Consider the following 22435-nt stretch of genomic DNA (forward strand, 5'->3'; position numbering starts at 1 on the left):
CCCGGGCCCGGGCCACCCTCCACCCTCCATCCATCTCTAGGGGCAGCCTTCCGGCCCGCCCGTCCCTCTCCGTCCCGCGGCGGCGGCGGCGGCGGCGGCGGCTTGCTTGCGGCTGCTGAGTCAGGCTCGACGTCGCTCCCAGCTGGCTCGCGCAGCCCGGGCCGATCCTCCCTCCGGCCGCGGGGCAGGGGTCACGCCTGCGCGGGTTCCTGGCGCCTGGGCCAGGGGGTAACCTGTTGGTCCCGCGTTAAACTTGCAGGTACCCATGGCGTCCGACCAACTGCGCAAGGTCAAGTATCAATGGGGCAGCGGCTCTGATGGCTACCCCAACAAGCGCAGCTGCAGGGAGCCCGAGGCTGTGGCCGCCGCCGCCTCCTCCAGGGCTCCCCCAACCTCTCCGAATGCTAAACCTCCCCCTCCTCCCGGCTCCAGCCGGCCGGGCAAGGGCAACCCTGCCCATGGGAGAGGGCCTCGCAGGCCCCCGGACCCGGAGGCCCAAGGCAAGGAAGAGGTGACCCCCAAATCCTCACCTGGCCGGAAGTGCCCCGGCCCTACTCGCCAACCCAGGTGTTCTGATTCCTCAGGTGCGGGTAGGGCTAGCAGCCGCACCCTGCTCATCAAGAGGACGGAAGGCCTTAACTCTTCCCTAGAAAGCACCCCCCTCCCTGGCAGCCCCTCGGCCAGAGAAATGTGGACCTTCCAGGATGAAGCCTCCCACCGGAAGGTGAGTGACCGCCCGGAGAGGCCTTTCGGAGCCGGCTTCTAACCGCCTAGGGCGGGGGGAGTGCTATTAGCCCAGCCTTTTACTTTTACCTTCTCCCTCTCAGAAAGCCCTGGGCTAGGGTAGGGTAGGGAGGAGGAACGTGACTGGCCCAGGGTCACACACTTGGAAATGTCGGAGGCTGGAGCTGCACCGTCCATATTAGATTTTGAAGCGTTGGAACTGCAGATATTCAGGATAAGAACCGAGTCAACTTTTTTTCAGGGAAGTTTGGGTATGACTGCAAGGTGGGCTTTTGCTTGAGAAAGAAGGTAGTTCAGCCTGGATACACGGCTTGTTTGGGTTGGGTTGGAGTGAGGCAAGGCAGGAGGGGAGAGTGCCAATTGTTTATTTGTAGGGTGTTTTAAAAAAACACCAATTTTACCTTCTTGGGGTTAAGTGACTTGCTTAGGGTCACCCAGCTACGAATGTGTCTGAGAACAGACTTGAACCCAGGACCCTCCTATTATTTTTTAGCTTTTGGTTCTCTTTCCTTTTTTCTCTTGTGAGGTATCTAGTTGCAGTAGATGGAGTATTGGGCCAGAATCAGGAAACTGAATTCAAATTTGGTCTCCCATAGTAGTTGTGACCCTGGGCAAGTCTGTAAAATAGGAATAATAGTAACACCTCTCTCCCAGTGTGATTGTGAGGTTAAAATGAGGTCATATTTATAAAGTGCTTTGCAATTCTTAAAATAATATACATATATATATATATATATAAATGCTAGCTATTATTATATAAAGGCCCTGCTGAAATGCTTAGTTTGGACTTCAAAAGTTTTAGAAGTGCAAGCTGGTCTGGATGGGATTGAGCACCACCACCTTGATTTTACTGCCACCATCCTAAGTTGGCTCTGGGTCCCTGCATGCCCAAATTTAGGTCATCAAAATAATGCAGAGAAAGAGATTTCCTACAATCTCAGGTACCAGGAAGGGAAGTACCTTTTGCGCCATCATGGATCCTTGAGAACCTCTTCTTGTTAAGTCTCTTGGATCCTCTGCTCAGATCTTTCATTTAAGGAGGGAGCCTAAGGAAAGCCACCCCATCATTTCCTAATGAGCTGCTCTCCTGTACATCATCATCTCTAGAAATACATCCTGCCAGATGGAATCAGTCTGAAATTCATACTTTCTTAGTAGCCCTTGCCCTTGGCTCAGCCCCTCCCCACTGCACTTAAGGAGGGGGCCCAGGGCATCACCTGGCTGCAGGACTTAAACTGGCCCCACACCAGAAACCTTCTTCCTCTGCCCCCTTCAGCTTCTTTATTGTTTTGTCTTACCCCTTTAGATTAGGTGTTGAGGTCAGGAACTGTCTTTTATTTTTTTTTGGTATCCCCAACCCATAGCATATAGTAGGTGCTTAGTGAGTGTTTATTGACTGACTGATGACCACTTGTAGATATATAGAATTAAATCTTATTTGTTTAGATTAATTGATGTTCCTCATTCTCAGGTTCATGACATCAGATACTCCCTTGTAAGGAAAACATTTTATAAGTCTTTCAAAAAAGTTTTTATTGATGCCCTTTTTTAAATAGCATCATAATTTCCTCCAGTATCTCTTGCCCTCTCAGAGAGTCATCTCATACATTAAAGACAAAAAAAGGAAAAGAAGAGGGGGAAAAATCAACACAACTGATAATAGCATAACTCAGATAATATGGACAATTTCCACATTTGTAGTTCTTTTACCTTTGCAGAGAGATGGTTATGGGTATTTTCTACTGTCTCTTCTGTGAAGCTATACTTATTCTGTGAATTTTATAGCATTCACTTTTTAAAAAATTTTTTAGAACCTTAACTTCTGTGTATTGGCTCCCAGGTGGAAGAGTGGCAAGGGTGGGCAATGGGGGTCAAGTGACTTGCCCAGGGTCACACAGCTGGGAAGTGTCAGGCCTCCCTGACTGTCGGACCTCCTGTCTCTAGGCCTGACTCTCAATCCACTGAGCTACCCAGCTGCCCCCATAGCATTCACTTTTTTTTTTTTTTTTTTTTTTTTTTTTTAAACCCTTACCTTCCGTCGTGGAGTCAATACTGTGTATTGGCTCCAAGGCAGAAGAGTGGTAAGGGTAGGCAATGGGGGTCAAGTGACTTGCCCAGGGTCACACAGCTGGGAAGTGTCTGAGGCCAGATTTGAACCTAGGACCTCCCGTCTCTAGGCCTGGCTCTCAATCCACTGAGCTACCCAGCTGCCCCCTAGCATTCACTTTTAAATGTTTTGTGGTTGTTCCTTCCATTGACAATGTTGTGGTTATTGTGTCTATTGTTTTCTTGACTCTGCCTCACCCTGTATCAGTTCATGTAGGTCTTCTCATGCTTTTCTGATTCATCATATTTATCATTTTTTACAAGTACAATAATACTCCATTACATTTGTGTACAATAGTTTGTTTAACCATTTCCTCAATTAATGTGTGTCTACTTACTTTATACTATTTGCTATCCCAAAAAGTGCTACTATAAATATTTGGTGTATGTATGAGGGGACTTTCTTCTCATTAATAGCCCCCCTGGGATTCTCTGGGTCAAAGTGTATGGACATTTTAGTCATTTAACTACATAATTCCAAATTGCTTTCTAAGCTTTTTTATGAATCTTAACCTAGCAAGGTAGAAAAAGTATTATTTTTTTCCATTTTACAAATGAGAAACTGAAATACAGAGCAGTGAAGTAACTTGCTGAGAGTTACACAGCTACCTGAAGAGTCATCAGAGTTGGAATTTACATCTCTATATGGATGACATTTTATGTCTTCCAAAAAGCCACTTCCTCTCCTAAATTTTTCCATGCTTATTAATGGCATTACCATTCTCTCATTTCTAGACTTTCAACTTTGAGATCATGTATGGCTTTGGCTTCTCCTTTTCCCCAGTGCCATTAAAACTTATGGTGTCTTCCCAGGAGGTACTTTTACTTTAAGATAAATTTTTGTAATCAAATGATTAAACTGATGCAAATGTGTAATGTGTGGAGCAGGGAAGATTTCAGATTGCCTAGAGGTGGTGGGAATAGGGACAGGGGGATGAATTTGAGATAATTCAAAAGGCTTATCTTCTATCCACTGTCCACTATCCCACAGTGTGCCTCTTAAATAAGCAGATTGCTTAAATTTTTTACACTTTAGTTTACCTATCTGTAAAATGGGGGTAGTAATAATAACTACCAACCTCTACCTTCCCTTCACTCACTCTATCTTCTTTTGCTTTCTTTGTATTCCATTTCAATGTGGGGTATCTCCTATAAAGAGAATACATTTCAAATGATGAACTTAAAGTCAGCCCTAATGACATTTGACTTTGTACATTAGTTGTGTCAGACTCAAGTAGAATTGGATTCCTGTGGACCACATATTGACTTAAAAAAACAAACACAAGACATAGTAGGGAGGACTTTGCTTCCAATTGGCCTCAGACACTTCCTAACTGTGTGACTGGGCAAGTCATTTAACTTGTATTGCTTAACCCATGTCATTTTTCTGTCTTAGAATTGGTACTAAGAGAGAAGGTAAGGATTTATAAAAAACAACCACAAAATAAACTACAAATTGCCATTATCTGTGTTGTACTGTATTTTTATTTATTTATGTTAAACATTTCCCAACTGCATTTTAACCTGATTCTACCACTCAGGAGCTTTGGAGACTGCTATTTTGACACCTCTGGTTGTATGCTGCTCTGTTCAGTTAGATGTATACATTCAAACAGAAGCAAATTATTATGGTCTTAGTCTTCATGGGTAAATATGATAGAAATGTCTTAACTTTTTCCCCCCTTGTTGTGCAGGTTGATTCCAAGGATGAGGCTGAGAGTCAGAGTAATTCTATGGAGGAAGCAGTGGTGACCCAGAAGATGAAGAGGAGAGTCAAGGACCAGGGGTCCACAATGATCTACCTGAAGGCCCTCCAGGGCATTCTGGGGAAATCCATACCCAGAAAGAAAGATAAGGAGGCTGTTAAGGCAGAACAAGACCAAGACTCCAGCCCTAGAAAGAGGGAAGAATCTGGCAAGAGGAGTGTCACGGTTCCTTTTTCAGTTAAGGAAAAGCAGCAGCACCTACCGGAAAGCAGCCAGAAGGAAGATGAAGCAGAAAAAGGGAATCTCAGTAGTGTTAGGGATGCTCAAGGTGACTCAGGTGAAAAGCCTCCGGGTAACCAGAAGGCAGTCATTGAAAAAAGTGCAGAGCCCCATTCAGAAGGACAGAGGGTGAGTAGGACTCACATGGTAATTCCCTTTCTTGTCTTTGATTAGATGGCATTGGGTCTTTTTAGTCTGATATATTCTGTTCAACAAGCATACTACACTTTGAGAATAATACAAAAATAAGAATGAAATATTAACCTGTGAGGGACTTCCATTCTTCCTGGGGAGGGGAACAACATGCACATAGATAAATAAAACAATAAATGCAGAAGTATTTTTGGAAAGAGGGAAGCTAACAATTTGGGAAATTAGGAAAGGCTTAGTATAGGAGATAGCCATTGAACTGAGCCTTGAAGGGATCTGGGTGTTCTAAGATGCAGAGGTGAGTGGGGAGAGCATTCCAAGCAGGGACCTATAGAAGACTGAGGGAGATAGAATTTTCTAGTATGAGGTATAGCATATTGGTTAGTCTGGCTGGACTTTGGTCCATGAAGGAGTAATAACATGTAATGAAAATGGGAAGATAGTGGGCCAAATTGTAAATGCCAAATGGAATATTTTATATTTTGCTGTAGAAGCAATGAGGAGCTTCTGAAGTTTCTTGAGTGGAGTGGTGACACAGTCAAACCTGTGCTTTTTAGGAGTATGAATTTACAGTAATGTGAAGAATGAAATGGGGTGAGGAAAGGTTGGGTGCAGGGAGGCCAGTTAGGAGACAATTACAGTAGTCTGGGCGATGAGGATCTGAATTCTTGTGGTTGTGGTATGAGTTGGGGGAAAAGGAGATAGAGGGCAAGATATCTTGTAGAGTTCAAATCAACAAGACTTGGTAACTGGCTAGGGAGAGGGAGGGAAGAAAGGAATGATTTCTAAATTTCAAACTCAGATGACTAGAATGATGGCAGTATCTTTTAAAGATGTAGGGAAGGGAGATGATGATTGGAAGAGGAGATGAGTTTGGGGGAAAGAGAATGAGTTCTGCTTTGGACATGGCAAGTTTGAGATTCCTATAGAACACCTAGGGGAGAATGTGCAGGAGGCAGTTGGAGAGGTTACATTGGAATTTGAGAGGTGAGAGTTGTATGGATTAACTGCATAGAGCCTGAATACATTCGAAGTGATGAAATTTTGAGAGAGAAGACAAGGGGCTTGGGACAGAGCTTTGGGTTACACTCAACAACCTATGGGAGAGGACCCAGAGGATCCTGAAAAAGGAAACTGGTAACTATGGGTCAGAGTGGTAGGAGAATCATGATAGCAATGTTGAAACCCAGGAAGCAGAGAAGAGAATATTCAGAAGGGGAAGAGAGAGTAGTCAAAAATGTCATAGGCTGCAGAGACTGAGAAAAGGCCATTGAGTCTCATTCATTTTTGACCCTGAGGAGAGCCATTTTAGTATGGTAGTAGGGAAGCCAAATTATAATGGAGGATGAAGTGAGAAAGAGGGGTGATTGATGACTTACACCAGAGGTTCCAGACATGAGGAGGAGTACCGGGTCAAACCAGATGACAATGTAATTGGGAAATATTTAACAAAATCAGTTAAAATACAGGAAAACCTAGATAAGGTTACATTTTAAAACTAAGTCAATATGTGAGCTTTCTGTTTTTTTTTTTTTAAACCCTTATCATCCCTCTTAGAATTGGTTCTAAGAAAAGCTGCAAGGGCCAGGAAGTTAAAGTTACGTGACTTGCCCAGATTTGAACGCAGGTCCTTCCAACTCTAGGCCTGGCTTTCAATCCACTTGAGCCACCTCGCTGCCCTCATTCTCAGGTTCTTTATGTGGCCTCTGTTTCTTTTTGAGTTTGACATCACTGATTAAACAGTGATTATTTTAGCAATCTTAAATTCATCCACCATGACTTCAGGGTGCAAATTGATTGCCTTTTTCAACACATCTGACCACAGAGAGTTCCTGTCTATAGACATCTATTTAGATCTTCATTAGGCTTCTAGTTCATGCGATTAAAGTGTGATTTTATAGTTTTCTTACCTTTGAGATCAATTTAAAGTTAAACATTTAATCTCTTTCCAGGTCTTCTTTAAGCTATCTGACTGGAGTAAAACTAGGTAGGTTTATTAGTGACTAGAGATAGTCTGGTAGATGAGGAAAATTTTCTGATTTCTAGAGTCCAAAAACCTGAATCTGATCCCCAGCCCTGCCACTTGTAGCTGTGTGACAGGGCATTTTCTTCTCTGACTTCAGTTTTTAATCTGCAAAATGGAGAGAATTCTTGCCCTGTCTGTCTCACATAGTAGTTGTGAGGCTAAAAAATGGTAACTTAGGGTAAAAAATCCTCTTAACAATGAATTAGTAGATCAATGTAAAGTATTATTATGTCTAAGAGAAATAATGTGTTGCTTTTAGCACAATGCCTGGCACATAGTAGGCACTTAAATGAAGGCTTTGGGAAGTAGCAGTTTAACATTACATTTTTTTTATGTTACAGAGATTTATTGCTTGAGATAGATACTATATGCTGTTCAATTATCTCTGCTGGGTGATCCCCAAATTTATATACCTGCCCTCTATGCAATCCCTTTCCTAAACTGCAGTTTTAATTTTTTTTTAAAACCCTCACCTTCCATCTTGGAGTCAATACTGTGTATTGGCTCCAAGGCAGAAGAGCGGTAAGGGTAGGCAATGGGGGTCAAGTGACTTGCCCAGGGTCACACAGCTGGGAAGTGGCTGAGGCCGGGTTTGAACCTAGGACCTCCCGTCTCTAGGCCTGGCTCTCCATCCACTGAGCTACCCAGCTGCCCCCCTGCAGTTCCACTTAACCAACTGCCTGCTGGAAATCTCTCCCTGGATGTCTGGTTGGCAACTCAAACTCAATGTGTCCAACATGGAACTCATTTTTTTAGAGCTGCCCATCTCTTTCCCCAACTTTCCTATGTGTGTGAAGGGTACCAAGACCACCACCATCATTCTAGCTACCCAAGTTTGCAGCCTTGGGAGTCAGCCCCAACTTTCCTCTCTCCTTTAGCCTTGTGTTCAACCATTTGCTGAGTCTTATTGATCCAGGCTCCGTGATCTCTCACATCCATCTCTGTTTTCACTCTCACAAGCCTGTCATAGTTCAGGTCCTCCTCTCCAGGCTCCCTTAGACTTTCTAAATGGCTTCTCAACGGCTCTTCCTACTTCCAATTTCTCTTTTCTAGTCCATCCTCCTGCCAAATCAATGGTTCCTAAAACACAGAACTGACGGTGCTCCCCTTCTGCTTGCTTAAGCACCCTCTGTGCCTCTATTGCCTCAGGAGGAAATTCAGAATTCTCATCCTGGTATTGGAAGCCTGCAGGAGTGTGGCTCCTGACTCTTTCTGGCTTTATTCCATGTTATGAATGAAATGAAAAGCATTATTAAGTGGTTACTATGTACAGCACTGGGCTAAGCAATACGAGGAATTCTACTTCTCTGTCTAATGGTTAGGGCAGACAGTGCCTCGATTTCCACCACAGGTCCTGTGCTTCTTAGGATGCCACAGTGGCTACAAAGTGGATGGAAGTGTTTCTTCTTTAATGCCATTTCCATTGAGAAAACCCTATCCGTTCCTGAGGGTGAACTATTTAACATCACTCAAGGCAGGTCTCTTATCTTCAATGATTTTCCTCGGCTGTTGGAGCCCCCCTAGCAGGAGGGTCTACCCGTCTGGACTCCGTCACTCTTCCCCAGGCACTTAGATTGTTGTCCTGTCCTTGGTGGTTCCAGGGAAAAGTGCTGGCAGTGTTTGGATGGGCCTTTCTCAACCAGGGGGTCCTGCTGCTTCAGTGAGCCTGGCTAGTCTCTGTGACTCCCTGCTGGAGACCAAGGCTGAGGCAGGCCTGTCTGCCAGGTGAGGTTTGAGAATCAATGCCAGGAGGCCATGTCCAGCCTCAGCATCTTTCCCCCAAACCCTCACTCCTTGCACACCTCCCTGTTACTGCAGAGGATACTCCTGGGCCTCCCAGGCATTCAGCCTCACCACTGAGATGCTGTCCTGGATGCCTGCTGCCTTGCTGGCCCCAGCCAGTCTGTGTCTTGCATTTCCCCCTCCCTCTCCCCAATCTCTCTGCTGACCCTCCTCCTACCTGGTAGCAGACTCGTATCAGCTCTCCCCAGAGGACTGCAGGAGCCTGCTGGTCTGCCTGTCCCTGACAGCTCTCCTGTGCTCGACTCCTGAGCCTGGCCATCCCCCTGCTGCCTGCTCAGTGGCTCCCGTCATAGCCCACCCCGGCCCCCTCCCCATGTCTGCCCTGTTCTTCGCTCCAGGGACCCTGGGCTCCCAGCTTTCCCAGGCAGAGAATGCTCTTCCTCCTTGTCTCCAGCCCCGGTTTCCCCAGCTTCCTTCAAGCCCCACTTAAAATCTCACCTTTTAATGGGTAGAAGCTGCATTCACAGCCTGGGACTGGGGAGGGGAGGCAGGGAGAAAAATCAGAATTCTAAAATGTCAAAACATGATTGTTACACATTGTTTCTACATATAATTGAAAAAAAAGTGGAAAAACATAAATCCCACCTTCTATAGGAAACCTTTCCTGAGCTCTCTTTAATTCTATTGCTTTTCCTGTTGATAAATTATCTCCAATTTCTCCTGTGTGTACACACACACACACACACACACACACACACACACACACATACACATATACATTTATACATGTATAAAACCCTCACCTTCCATCTTAGAATCAGTACTGTGTATTGGTTCTAAAGCAGAAGAGTGGTAAGGACTAGACAATGGGGATCAAGTGACTTGCTCAGGGTCACACAGCGAGGATGTTGCTGAGGTCAGATTTGAACCCAGGATGTCCTGTCTCCAGGCCTGGCTCTCGATCCACCAAGCCCCATGGCTGTTCCCTATATAGTCTTATATATATTTTGTGTACATGTTGCTTGCATGTTGTCTTCTCCATGAGGCTATGAGTTCCTTTAGAGCCATGCCTGGCACACTCTAGGAACTTAATATTTATTGACTGACAAATGAGACTCTTGTCAAACTCTAACACTTAATGAAAGGTTTACTTGGTCACATCAGGGAAACAGTATTCAACAAAGATACATTGTCTTTTTTTAAAAACTCTTACCTCCTGTCATAGAATCTTTCCAAGGCAGAAGAGCAGAAAGGGCTAGGCAATTGGGTTAGGTGACTTTCTCAGGGTCACCTAACTAGGAAAGATCTGAGGGCAGATTTGAACCCAGGACCACTCTCACCAAGCCTGACCTTCCATGCAGTGAACCACCTAGCTGCCATCACTTTCAGTACCTTTTAAGTAAAACTCAGTTTAGTTTGCACAGCATTGTTTTTCCCGCCCTCTGCAGAGTTACCATCCAAAGGGAGAGTAGGAAAGGCCCCTCATTTGTGGCAGGCCTGGCGCTAGTCAGGACCTCGATGCAGGTTTAGTTCCAGGCCCTGCCAGTTAGCGCCGATCTGCTTCGTGAGTGCAAAGCTCAAACTCCCTTCTGTTGGGGAATTGCCAGTGGCAACAACGGCTTTCTTCCCTTGCACGAGGGGGCCTCGGTCACTGAGAACAGGAATGGCTCAGGTACAAAGCATTCCTGTCATCTTCTTGCATGAAAGAAAATTCATTGCATTCATGATTATTTTTCTTGTCTTTCCACAGCCTAAAGAGAGGGAGATGGTGATGGAAAATCCTTCCTCAGAAAGTGACTGGTCAGACATGGAAGATATTTCCACTGTCAGGTTCTCCCAAGAGGATTCTGTTTCTTTGAACATCTCTGTGGTTTCAGAGCCTTCTCCGTCCACTACTGATTATGTTATGTACCCAGCTCACTTGTATGGCAGCCCGTGGCGTGATTATGCCACTTACTGGACCAACAGTCCCAAGCCTTTCTGTTATCCCACCAGCAGCAGCACTGGGGATGCTTCGAACATAGTGGGAAGTAATAGGAACCAACCCAGCGATCGATCTGCTGAGTCTAACAGCAGCCCCAGGAATACCTCCAAAGACTTGGAAATGTTGGCAGGCAAAAAGCCCTCTTCCCTCCCTTCCTCTCAGATGTGGGAAGAAGAAAAGGTGGGAGAGAAAAGAACATTCCGTGAAGAGGTGCCTCGATTTTCTCGAGAGCACACCTTGAGTTCTTCATACAGGGGAATCAGGGGGAGTCAAGGTTCAGCGGGCTTCATTGACACACACTGTCACTTGGACATGCTTTATTCCAAGTTGTCTTTCCAGGGCACTTTTTCTAAGTTTAGAAAAATTTATAGCAGCTCCTTCCCAAAAGAATTCCAAGGTTGCATCTCTGACTTCTGTGACCCTCGTACCCTGACGGATTACCTATGGGAGGATCTGTTGAAGGAGGACCTTGTCTGGGGGGCATTTGGTTGTCACCCTCATTTTTCCCGATACTACAATGAACGTCAAGAAAGAAACCTCCTTCAGGCTTTGAGGCATCCCAAGGCTGTTGCCTTTGGAGAAATGGGACTGGATTATTCTTATAAATGTACTTCTCCTGTCTCAGATCAGCGCAAGGTAAGAGGTGCTTCCCTGCCCCTTCATTTTAGTAAGCCTGTACCGAACTATGATGATAATAGCTGAGATATTTTTATCTAGTGCTCTAAAATGGGCAAAGTGCTTTACCTACATTATCTCATTTGGGCCTCACAGCCACCCTAGGATGTATTTTATTATAGATCCCCATGATATAGAGCTGGTTGTGTTGCTAATCACAAATTTAAACCCAGGCACCACATTCAGTGCTTCTCCCACTGGACCCCACTGCCTCTGGAGTTTAGCTTCCAACCTTAAAAACCATTTTGATGTTGTGCATTATTCACTCATATTATCATGCTAGCCGCTTATTTCCTTTGGGGAGAAAAGACATTGGGTATGTAAGATTAAAATTGATATCCAATAATTCCAATTATTATATTTTATAAGATTTATTAATAATCACTTGAAGTAGAGGAAATAAAAAGACAAAAGTAAAAGCCTGAGTAAAGAGAAGTTTTCCCAACCTTGATAGTGGGAGAAAAGAGACAGGTGGGGTCACACACAAACTTTATCTCTAAAACATAAGGACATAATGTGAGAACGAAAGTGGGATGCTGGGAATTGGAGTCCTGGGAAGCAGATTCTAATTACACAGGTAAGAGGATGATGGGTACAACACATGTTACCTCTAAATTATATTCTTTTTTTTTTTAACCCTTGCCTTCTGTCTTAGGTTAGTTCCAAGGCAGAAGAGCATTATGCTCTGATACATTAGCTTAAAGTTTCGTTCATCAGAGACATGGCAAACTATTTGAAAAAGCTAATCATGTATATTTTTTCTTTGGAGGATGAGCTATTACTTTAATTAAATTGCTGAAAGTTACTCTTAACACTTTCAGTACTTAAAATGACTGTTTTTATGTGGAAGTATTCTGCTTATAGCCCATTACAGAGCTGGAAGAGTCCCTTTAAGATTTAGACCAGTTTGTTCTTATAATAGTAATAACTAACATGTTTATAGCATCTTTACATTTGCCAGATGCTTTACATCTCATATCATTTTGTCTTCACAGCAACACTGTGAAGTAAGTGTTATGGGTATTATTATTCCTTTTTTACAGATGAGGAAGCTGAGGCAGAATTTGAGCTTGTACTTTTCCCTTTACTCTGAGGCATTAAGGTGGCACAATGGATAGAGCACAGCACCTGGAGTCAGGAAGATCTGAATTCAAATCTAGCCTCAGACTCTTATTATCTCTATGACCCTGGACAAGTTATTTGACCTCTCTTTCCCTCAATTTCCTCAATTGTATAACAGGGATAATAATTGCACCAACTTCCCAGTGTTTTTGTGAGGATCAAATGAGATAATATTTGTAAAATGTATTTAGTACAATGCTTGGCACTTTATAGGCACAATAGAAATGCCAGTTTTATTTATGTACATATTATTGCACCTCACTGCTTCTCAAATTGTACATATGAAGAAACAAATCAGAGTGTTGGAGTGATTTGCTTGAGATCGGTGACAACTGGGAAGAGAACTTTTCCTCAGTTCAGTGCTTTTTCCTTTATACTGTACTTTAATGCCCTTGTTCTTTTTAAAAAAATTATTGATGTTTTCTGTTTCTTATATCACATAGTATCCCATGTGTCCCTTCCCCTCCCAGAGAGTTGTCCTATATAGTAAATAGTATTTTTTTAAAGAGGAAAAAAATTAGTTAAGTTGATCAATACATTGAAAAAGTCTGAAAATATGTGTAATGCATGGGGGTCTCCCACTTCCATGAAAGAGTAGGTTGAGGGAATCATATCCGTTCATCCAAGTCCTGCTTGGACTTTATAATTAAAAATTATCATTTTTGTTTCATTAACTTTTTTTTTTTGGTGTGTGGTTCTTTCCATTTTTATGTTGTTGTAGTCATTGTGTATATTGTTTTCTCTCATTCTGCATCAGTTCACATATATATATATATCTTCTCATGCTTTTCTGGATTCACCACATTCATAGTTTCTTAATTCCCATTGCATTCATGTGCCTCAGTTTGTTCAGCCATTTATCAATTAAAGGCCACCTACTTCATTTCCAGTTCTTTGTGACCACAAAAAGCGCTGCTATAAGTATTTTGGAATATATAGGGACTTTCTTTTTATTGGTGGTTTCCTAGAGATATAAGTCCAATGGGCTATTCTGGAGTTATTAGTTCAAAGGGTATAGACTTTTTATTCACTTTATTTGTATAATTCCAAAAAAATTGTCATACCATTTTACAATTCTACCAATAGTGTACTGACTATTGCCATTTTAATCATTTTTGCCAAATTGTAGGGGAATGAAGTATTGCTTTGATTTGCATTTCTCTTATTAGTGATTTGGAGCATTTGTTCATCTGGTTGTAATAATTTGCAATCTTCTTCTTTTGAGAACTGTTTGTTCATATCCTTCAGTCACTTATCTACTGGAGAATGGCTACATTCTTTTGTTCTTTAAAAAGTGGATATCTTTTGTTTTTATATTCATGCTACTCTGCATTGGCTACTCTCTGGTTCAGCTCCAGGGAACAAGATGCCCTTCCTAAAGTAAGCTCATCAATTGTAATCTCAACCCCATCCTGCGGCCAAAGCCTTGCCTGACATCATCTCCCTCAGCCTTTGTCTCTCTGATCAGAGGCCTGAGGGCAGAACACCAAACTCCTCCCAATACTGTTCTTTTTAGAGGCCAGAAACTGGACTTTCTGGCTCCTTCCATTCTGCATCTGCTTCCTGGTTTTAACTTCACGGAGTAAAGATTCCTGCCTGGACTCCTCCTGATCTGCTCACCTCTGACCCTCCCCCGTCCTCTTCTTTTCTGCTATTGCCTCTCCCCTTAGTTTGTCAGCTTTTTGAGGGCAGGAACTTTTTTTTTTTTTTTTTTTAAATCCCTTTGACCTCCAGTTTGCCTCTGCAACAAAGAGAACTGCTACAAATGCTCTGGAACATATAGGTTCCTCTTTTTCCTCCACTTCACCCCTATCTCCCTGGGAAACAGTTCCAGCAATGGCACCACTGGGTCCAAAGGTGCAATTACTAACAGATCTCCACATGGCCAGCCTAACCCACACTTCCACCAACAGCGTACTGGTGTCCTTACCTTTCCACATCCACTCTAACATTATCCTGCCCATCTGACGTTCTAGCTCTTCTGATGGGTGTGAGATGATACCCCAGAACTGCCTTGGTTTGCATTTACCCAATTCACAGCAATCTAGAGCATTTTTTTTCACATACCCACACATGGCCCCAATTCTCCCATTTGTTCACATCCCTGCCCATCCACTAACTGGGGGGGATAGTTTCCACTTCCATAGATCTGACAAAGTTCTCCATATATTTCAGATATAAGACCTCTATCTGAGAGACTGTCCAGGAAAGTTTCTTCTCAGTTTTCTGCTTTCCCTCCAATCCTGGTAACATGTATTTGTAAAACCCTTTTAAATTTAATGTACAGTGTTCTCCACTTCCTGCCTATTCATAAATTCTTCTCTTATACATAAATCTGATAGGCACCGTGTTCCCTGTTCTTCCAGTCTGCCCATGATATCTCCTTTTATGTCTAGATCACATATCCCCCTTGATTTTATACTAGTGAATGGTGCTGGATATTGGTCTATACCTAGTTTCAGCCAAACTGCTTTTCAGCCACCCGGGCAATTTCTACCAAATAGTGACTTCCTATCTCAGTTGCCTGGATCTGTACCTTTGTCAAATACAAGGCTGTTTGTTGCATGTCTGCTCTGTTCCACTGACCCACCATAATCTAGTACTGTTAGACCTTCATTTACATTTTAAAATTAATCCTTTTGATATTCTTGATCTTTTGTTTTTTTTTTTAGTTTAATTTATTTTTATTTTTTAGAAAAAATTTCCTTGGTTCCATGATTCATGTTCTTACTTTCCCCTTCACCTCCCAACCCTCCCCCCCTCCCATAGCTGATGTGCATTTCCACTGGTTTTAACATGTGTCATTGATCTTTTGTTTTTCTAAATTAATTTTATTATTTTTTTCTAGCTCAATAAGATGCTTTTTAGTAATTTGATTGGGATGGCATTGAAAAAGTATTGAAAGCTTTGAAAAAGATTAATGCCCAAAGGGATATAAAACTCTGCATACCCTTTGATTCAGTAATATTACTACTAGGTCTATATACAAAAGAGATTTTTTAAAAAGAGGAAAAGACCAACTTGTACAAACATATTTACAGCAGCTCTTTGTGGTGGCAAAGAAATGGGAAATTGAGAGGATGTCTATCAATTGGGGAATGGCTGAACAAGTTGTGGTAAATGTTGGTGATGGAATACTATTGTGTTGCAAAGAACCATGAACAGGACGATTTCAGAAAGAACTGGAAAAACCTACATGAACTGATGCAGAGTGAAATAAGCAGAACCAGAATACTGAACACAGCCATAACATTGTGTGATGATCAGGACATTGTACTTAGTTACTCTCAGAAATACAATGATCCAGGACAATTTTGAAGGGTGGAGAATGTTATCCACTTCCAGTGAAGGAACTTTTGGAGCTGGAATACAGCTCAAAGCATATGATTCTTCACTTTAGTTGTGTTTTTACTTTGGGATTTAGTTTTATATGGCTATTTTTTTTTTTTTACAACAGTGATAGAAATATGTTTTACGTGATAATATATGTCAGATCAAATTGCTTATCATCTGAGGGAGTGGGGAGAGAAGAGAGGGAGGAAGACAGTTTGGATCTTATAACTTCAGAAAACTTATCTGGAAGATTGTTATTACATGCAATTGATAAAATAAAATATCTTTTTTAAAAAAAGATTAGTTTAGGAAGGATTGTCATTTTAATGATATTGATTCTGACCATCCATGAACAATTGATATTTTTCCAAATAATTAGAGCTGACTGTTTTTGTGTAAAAAACTTTTTATATTTATGTTCATGTAGTTCCTGGATTTGTTTTGGTAGATGTTACTCCCAGGTATCTTATTCTATCTGTGGTCATTTAAAATGGAGTATCTTTTTCTATCTCTTCTTGCTAATGCTAATGATTTATGTAAGTTTGTTTTATTAAATTTATAGTTTTAACTAACTTTTTAGTTGAATCTTTAGGATTTTCCCAATGTACTATCATATTGTCTGTAAAATGAGATAGTTTTATTACTTCTTTGCCCTTTCCGATTCTTTTAATTTCTTTTTCTTATTGTGATTTCTAGTGTTTCTGATACTGTGTTAAATAATATTGGTGATAATGGGCATCCTTATTTCACTCCTGATATTATAACTCAGCCCTGTTACAAATAAAAATTGATGGTCTTAGGGTAGATGCTTCATATCTTTTTTTTTTTAAACTTTACTTTCTGTCTTAGAATCAGTACAGTGTTTTGGTTCCAAGGCAGAAGAATGGTAAGTGCTAGGCAATGGGAGGTAAGAGACTTGCCCACAGTCTCAGAGGTAGGAAATGTCTGAGGCCACATTTGAACCCAAGACCTTCTGCCCCAGGCCTGGCTCTCTTCTAGCTGCCCCCGTTTTGTATCGTTTTAAGAAAAACTCAGACCTATACTTTCCATTGTTTTTAATAGGAATGAGTGTTGAGTTTTGTCAAAGGCTTTTCCTTTATATTACCATGTGATTTTTATTATTTTTGTTATTAATATAATTAATTATGTTGATAGTTTCCCTTTATATTAAATCATCAAAATTAAATCCCATTTGGTCACAATGTATAATCTTTCTGATGTATTGTTGTAGTCTCCTAGTTAGTATTTTATTTAGTATTTTTGCATCCCATACTCATAGATGAAAATTGATCTATAATTTTTTTCCTCTGCTTTTACTTTTCCTGGTTTAGGTATCAACACATTTGTTTCATAAAGGGAATTTCATAAAGGGAATTTCAAATAATTTATTTAATATTGGAATTAGTTGATCTTTAACTGTTTGGTAGAATTTACTTGTGAATCTGTCTGGTCCTGATGCTTTTTTAAAAGGAAGTTCATTTATGACCTATTCAATTTCATTTTCTAAAATAGGTTTATTTAGGTATTCTGTTTTATCCTCTGCCACTTTTAGGCAGTTTATATTTTTATGAGTATTCTTCTATTTCACTTCCATTGTTAAATTTGTTGGCATATCAGTGAAAAAATGACTCCTAGTAATTGCTTTAATTTCATCTTCTTTGGTGGCATAGTTACCTTTTCTTTAATGTTAGTGATTTGGTTTTCTTCCTTTTTAATAAAATCATATTAATCAAGTTTATTTTGTTGATTCTCCCTCCCCTAAAATCAACCCCTAGATTTATTTATTAATTCAGTGTTTTTTTCCCTTCAGATAGAGGTCTCATATCTAAAATATTTAGTGAACTTTGTCAAATTTTTAAGAATAAGAGCCATCCCCTAAGTGATAAATGGGTAAAAGATGTGAACAGGCAATTTTCAGATGAAATCAAAGCCATATGCAGGTGTATGAGAAAATGATCCAAATTGCTACTGATTAGAGAAATGCAGACCAAGACAACTCAAGAGATATCACCTCATACCCACCATACTGACTAAAATGACAAAAGGGCAGAGTGACAAATGTTGGAGGGGATGTGGAAAAATGAGGACACTGTTGGTGGATCTGTGAATTGATCAAACCATTTTGGAGAGCGATTTGGAATTACACCCAGAGAGTTATGAAAACTGTGTGGGCCCCTAGATCCAGTAGATACCATTGTTCTCAAGAAGATCAGAGAAGAAAAGAACCAATGTGTTGCAAAATATTTATAGCAGCTCTCTTTTTGGTGGCAAAGAATTGGAAACTGAGATGTTGATCAATTGGGGAACGGATGAACAAATTGTGGTATATGATTGTGATGGAATACTCTTGTGTGATAAGAAATGATGAACAGATTGATTTAAAAAACAAAACATGTAAGGAACTCTATGAGATAATTAACAGTGAAATGAGTAGAACCAGGAGAACCTTATATAGCCACAGAACTAATGCTGGAAGAATAAACTGAGAATGTTACCTCCAGAAAGAGAACAGAAAGGTAAAACATGAAAGACTTAATTTATATAAACATGTTGGCCTCCCTGATGGTATCCTTTGAGATATGGGGAGGGCAGGGAGGACACTGGGGCACTTGTAGATGGTATTATTATGTAGATATGAAGAAAAGTAAGTTAAACAAATAGATTTGTGATTTTGTTTATTTACTATCTTCTTTTTTTGGTTGTGTAAACATTTGGAACACTAAAACTCGTTTTTGGAAAAAATAATATAACATATGATTTGTTATAAATATATAATAAATTATAATAAATATGCTTATCTAAGGGAAATAAATTCTTAAAGTAGCTATGTCCAAAAAAAATTAAATGGTTTTCTTACATTCAATTTTGTTGATCTTATCTTTAAGTTTTAGGATGTCTAATTTGATGTTTAGTTAGGGATTTTAAATTTATTCTTTTTCTAGTTTTTTAAAGTGACATCTCAATTCATTGAGTTGTTCTTTCTCTATTATGTTAATATAAGCATTTAGAGATAGAAATTTTCCTCTATCATTTTTGTTGTATCCCACAGATTTTGGAATGTTGTCTCATTATTACCATTCTCTTTAATGAAATGATTTATTATTTCTATGACTTGTTCTTTAACCCACATATTCTTTAAGATTAAGTTATTTAGTCTCCAGTAAATTTTTGCTCTGTATTTTCATGGTCTGTTATATGCATTTTTTATTGCATTATGGTCAGAAAAGGACACATCCAATATTTCTGCTTTTCTGCTCTTAAGTATAATATTTTTGTGCCCTAATATATGGCCAAGATTTGTAAAGGTACCATACACTGCAGAAGGTATACTCCTTTCTATTCCTATTTAATTAATTATATATACCTTATCTAAGATTCTATTCATCTCCTTGACTTTTCTTATTTATTTTTTATTAGATTTATCTGGTTCTGAGAGGGAAAATTGAAATCCTCCACTATTATTGTTTTGTTTCTAGTTCTATTTGTAACTCATTTAGCTTTTCCTTTAAAAATTTGGACCCTATAACATTTAGTACAGATGGGTTTAATATTGACTGCTTCATCATATAGTCCCTTTTAACATAATATAGTTCCCCTAGTTATCTCTTTTGATTATATCTATTTTAGCTTTAACTTTGTCAGAGATCATAATTGCTACCTCTGCTTTTTTTGTATCAGCTGAGGCATAGTATTTTCTGCTCCAGCCCTTTATTTTTACTCTATGTGTATCTCTAATTTTTAAGCAATATATTGCCAGGTTTTGGTTGTATTCCATTCTGCTGTCTCCAATTTATGGATGAATTAATTACCATTAGTGTTCAAATACTAGTTGTGTATTTCCCTCCATTCTATTTTTCCTCACTGTTTTATATCTTTCTTCCTCTCCTTTTTCTGTATCCTTCCTTATAAGTCTAATTTATTCTGTCCACCATCTCTTCAATTTGTGCCCCTTTTAGAACCTTTCAAGGTTCTAAACCCTCGTCCCTTAAGTCCCTCCTTTATCTCCCATACTGCCCTTTTTATTTCTTGATTTGAATTCCCTTCTAAAAATATCTCCCTTGTCTTGTGCTGAGAAATCCCCCTTTATCTCCTTATCTTGCCCTCTTATTTCTTGATATGTATTTTCTTCTAGAAATCCCTCCCTCTTCTTATCTTCTTGCCTTCTTTTCTCTTAATTTGCACTCCCTTCTCTTAGTCCCTTAATTCTTTTAGGGGACTCTTAGACCCTCCCTTATCCTCTTATCTTCCTGTTTCTTTGGATGTTTAGAAGACTTTTACCCTTCTAGATAAACACACACACACACACACACACACACATATTTATTTATTTGTTTATTTTATTGTTCCCTCTTTTACCTAGATCTGATAAGGATAGGATTCTAGTACTACCAACCCTTCCTCTTCTTCCTCCCCTTCTCTGTAATAGTTCTTCCCCACATGCCTCTCTTATATGAAATAATTACTTCATTTTACCTCTTTCTGTCCTATTTTGTAGTTATATTCAACTTGACCTAAAGTTTTCTATCTACATATGGACTTATGATATCATTCTTAAGTGTTATAGATAACATTTTCCTATATAGGAAATAAAGTTTGACTTTGTCAGGTCCCTTGCAATTGGTCTTTCATATTTACCTTCCTATGATTCTTGTAGATCAGGTTTTCTACTGAGTTCTGGATTTTTTCTCCAAGAATAGTTGAAACTGATTTATTAGTTTGTTAAATGCCAAATTTTTCCCTTGTATAATTACACTCAGCTTTGCTGAATATGTTATTCTTGGTTATAAACTCAATTTCTTTGCTCTTCAGAATATATTTATATATTTTATATTTATATGAATGTATTTCATGTCCTTTGTTCTTTTAATGTTGAAGCTACTAAGTCTTGTGTTATTCTGACTGTAGCTTCGTAGTATTTAAATTACTCTTTTTTCTTGTTGCTTATATTATTTTCTCCTTAACCTGGGAGTTATAGAGCTTAGCAATGGTATTCCTGTGCATTTTCATCTTAGGTTCTCTTTGTGGTGGTGATCAGTGGATTTTTTTCAATGCCTATTTTACCTTCTTGTTCTAGAACTTGTGGGCAATTTTCCTTAATGATTTCTTGAAGTATGGTGTCTAAGCTTTTTTTTTTTTTATCTTAATTTTCTGGTAGTCTGACAATCCTTATTATATTTTCTCTCCTCAATCTATTTTCCAGGTCATTTGTCATATAATAAGATGTTTCATATTCTCTTCTATTATTTCATTCTTTTGATTTTGCTTTTTTAAATATCTTGTTGCCTTAAGAAGTAATTAGCATCCCTCTGTCCAATTCTAATTCATAATGAATTATTTTTCTTCCATGAGTTTCTGGATCTCCTTTTCCAATTGGATGATCTTTTGTAGTTTCCTTGCATTGCTCATATTTTTTTTCTTGTTTTTCCTCAACACCTCTCTTTTGGTTTTTGAAATCTTTTTAAAGCTTTTTCAAAGCCTCTTTTTGGACTAATGACCATTTGGTCCTTTGTTGTTTTAGAAGTAGATGTTTTCACTTCATTGTCATCTGAATTTGAACCCTGGTCTTCTCTGTCCCCATAATACCTCTCTATAATTGGGTTCTTTCTCTTGGGTTTTTTATCTTTATCCGCCAAACCAATAGGCTTAACTGTTTGTTTTTATGTTTAAGTTGGGCTCTGTTCCCAAGGCATGGGAAGGTGATGCTTCAAATTTCAGGATTTTTTGTGTTTATTTCCTGGGGCCTACTTAGTTCTTTCAATTTTTATGCTCCAGGGCCAGGTGTAGCTCCTGGTCCCTCCCCCTCCCCCACTCAAGCCCCAGTTTGTGATTGGCCTTAGGTTGACTCCACTAGAGCACCCCCCCCTCCCCCAGTTGCAGGCAGACCACTTGCCTCCCCTCTGAGATGGCCACCAGTGACTCCACTTCCCTGTGAATGACCAAGGCCAGCAGGGTCCGAGCCTCTGAGCAGCCACCTGTGTGTACTCCCTCTTTGCTCTTCCACTCCTGCTGGGACAGAGCTAGTGTCTGGTCAGTGTGCCTGGGCCCTTGAAGCCCTTCACTGCTCATCATCATCCCCAGCAGGGGTGAATGGGGACCCCTGGAGCCAAGGCCACGGTCCACACAGGTGCTCCGAGGGCTCTCTGCCCGCCTACTGTGCCGGTACCAGTCACTGATTCCCAGGCCAAGCAGACACAGTGAGTGCCTGCGCTGCCCACGGGGCTGCTGCCTTGTTTCCTCAGTGTTGGCACCACCAGAGGATACTAAGGCCAGGGAGGTCCGGCTCCCAAGGTATCCCTGGCCGCTCTGCTTTACTCCCTTCTCTTTCTGGTTTTGCTGCTTTTAGCACTGACTCTGTGAAGTTATTTCTGATTGTTTTGTGGAGGAGTCTGGAGAGCAGGCAGTCTCATGTCCTGCTCTGCCATCTTTCCTCAATCTTTCTCCTTTATGGGGACTGTCTTTTAAAACTGTTAATTGTATCCCTAGCACTAAGCACAGAGCCTGGCAAACAGTCTGCACTTAATAAATGTTTATTGGATTATCCCCACTTTTATTTCCAGATACATTCTT

General features: G+C 40.4%; 1 protein-coding gene across 1 annotated transcript in view; it reads left to right on the top strand.

The window, feature by feature from the left end:
- The first annotated feature begins 141 nt into the window (after window positions 1-141).
- Window positions 142-22435, top strand: part of TATDN2 (TatD DNase domain containing 2) — a 28148-nt gene continuing 5854 nt past the window's right edge. Inside the window, exons 1-3 of the mRNA XM_044656846.1 lie at window positions 142-724; window positions 4545-4964; window positions 10505-11374. Coding sequence (XP_044512781.1) covers window positions 266-724; window positions 4545-4964; window positions 10505-11374 — 1749 coding nt within the window. The 5' untranslated portion in view covers window positions 142-265. The remainder of the gene's footprint in view (window positions 725-4544; window positions 4965-10504; window positions 11375-22435) is intronic.

Source organism: Gracilinanus agilis, chromosome 1 (assembly GCF_016433145.1).
Source record: "Gracilinanus agilis isolate LMUSP501 chromosome 1, AgileGrace, whole genome shotgun sequence".
Lineage (NCBI taxonomy): Eukaryota > Metazoa > Chordata > Mammalia > Didelphimorphia > Didelphidae > Gracilinanus > Gracilinanus agilis.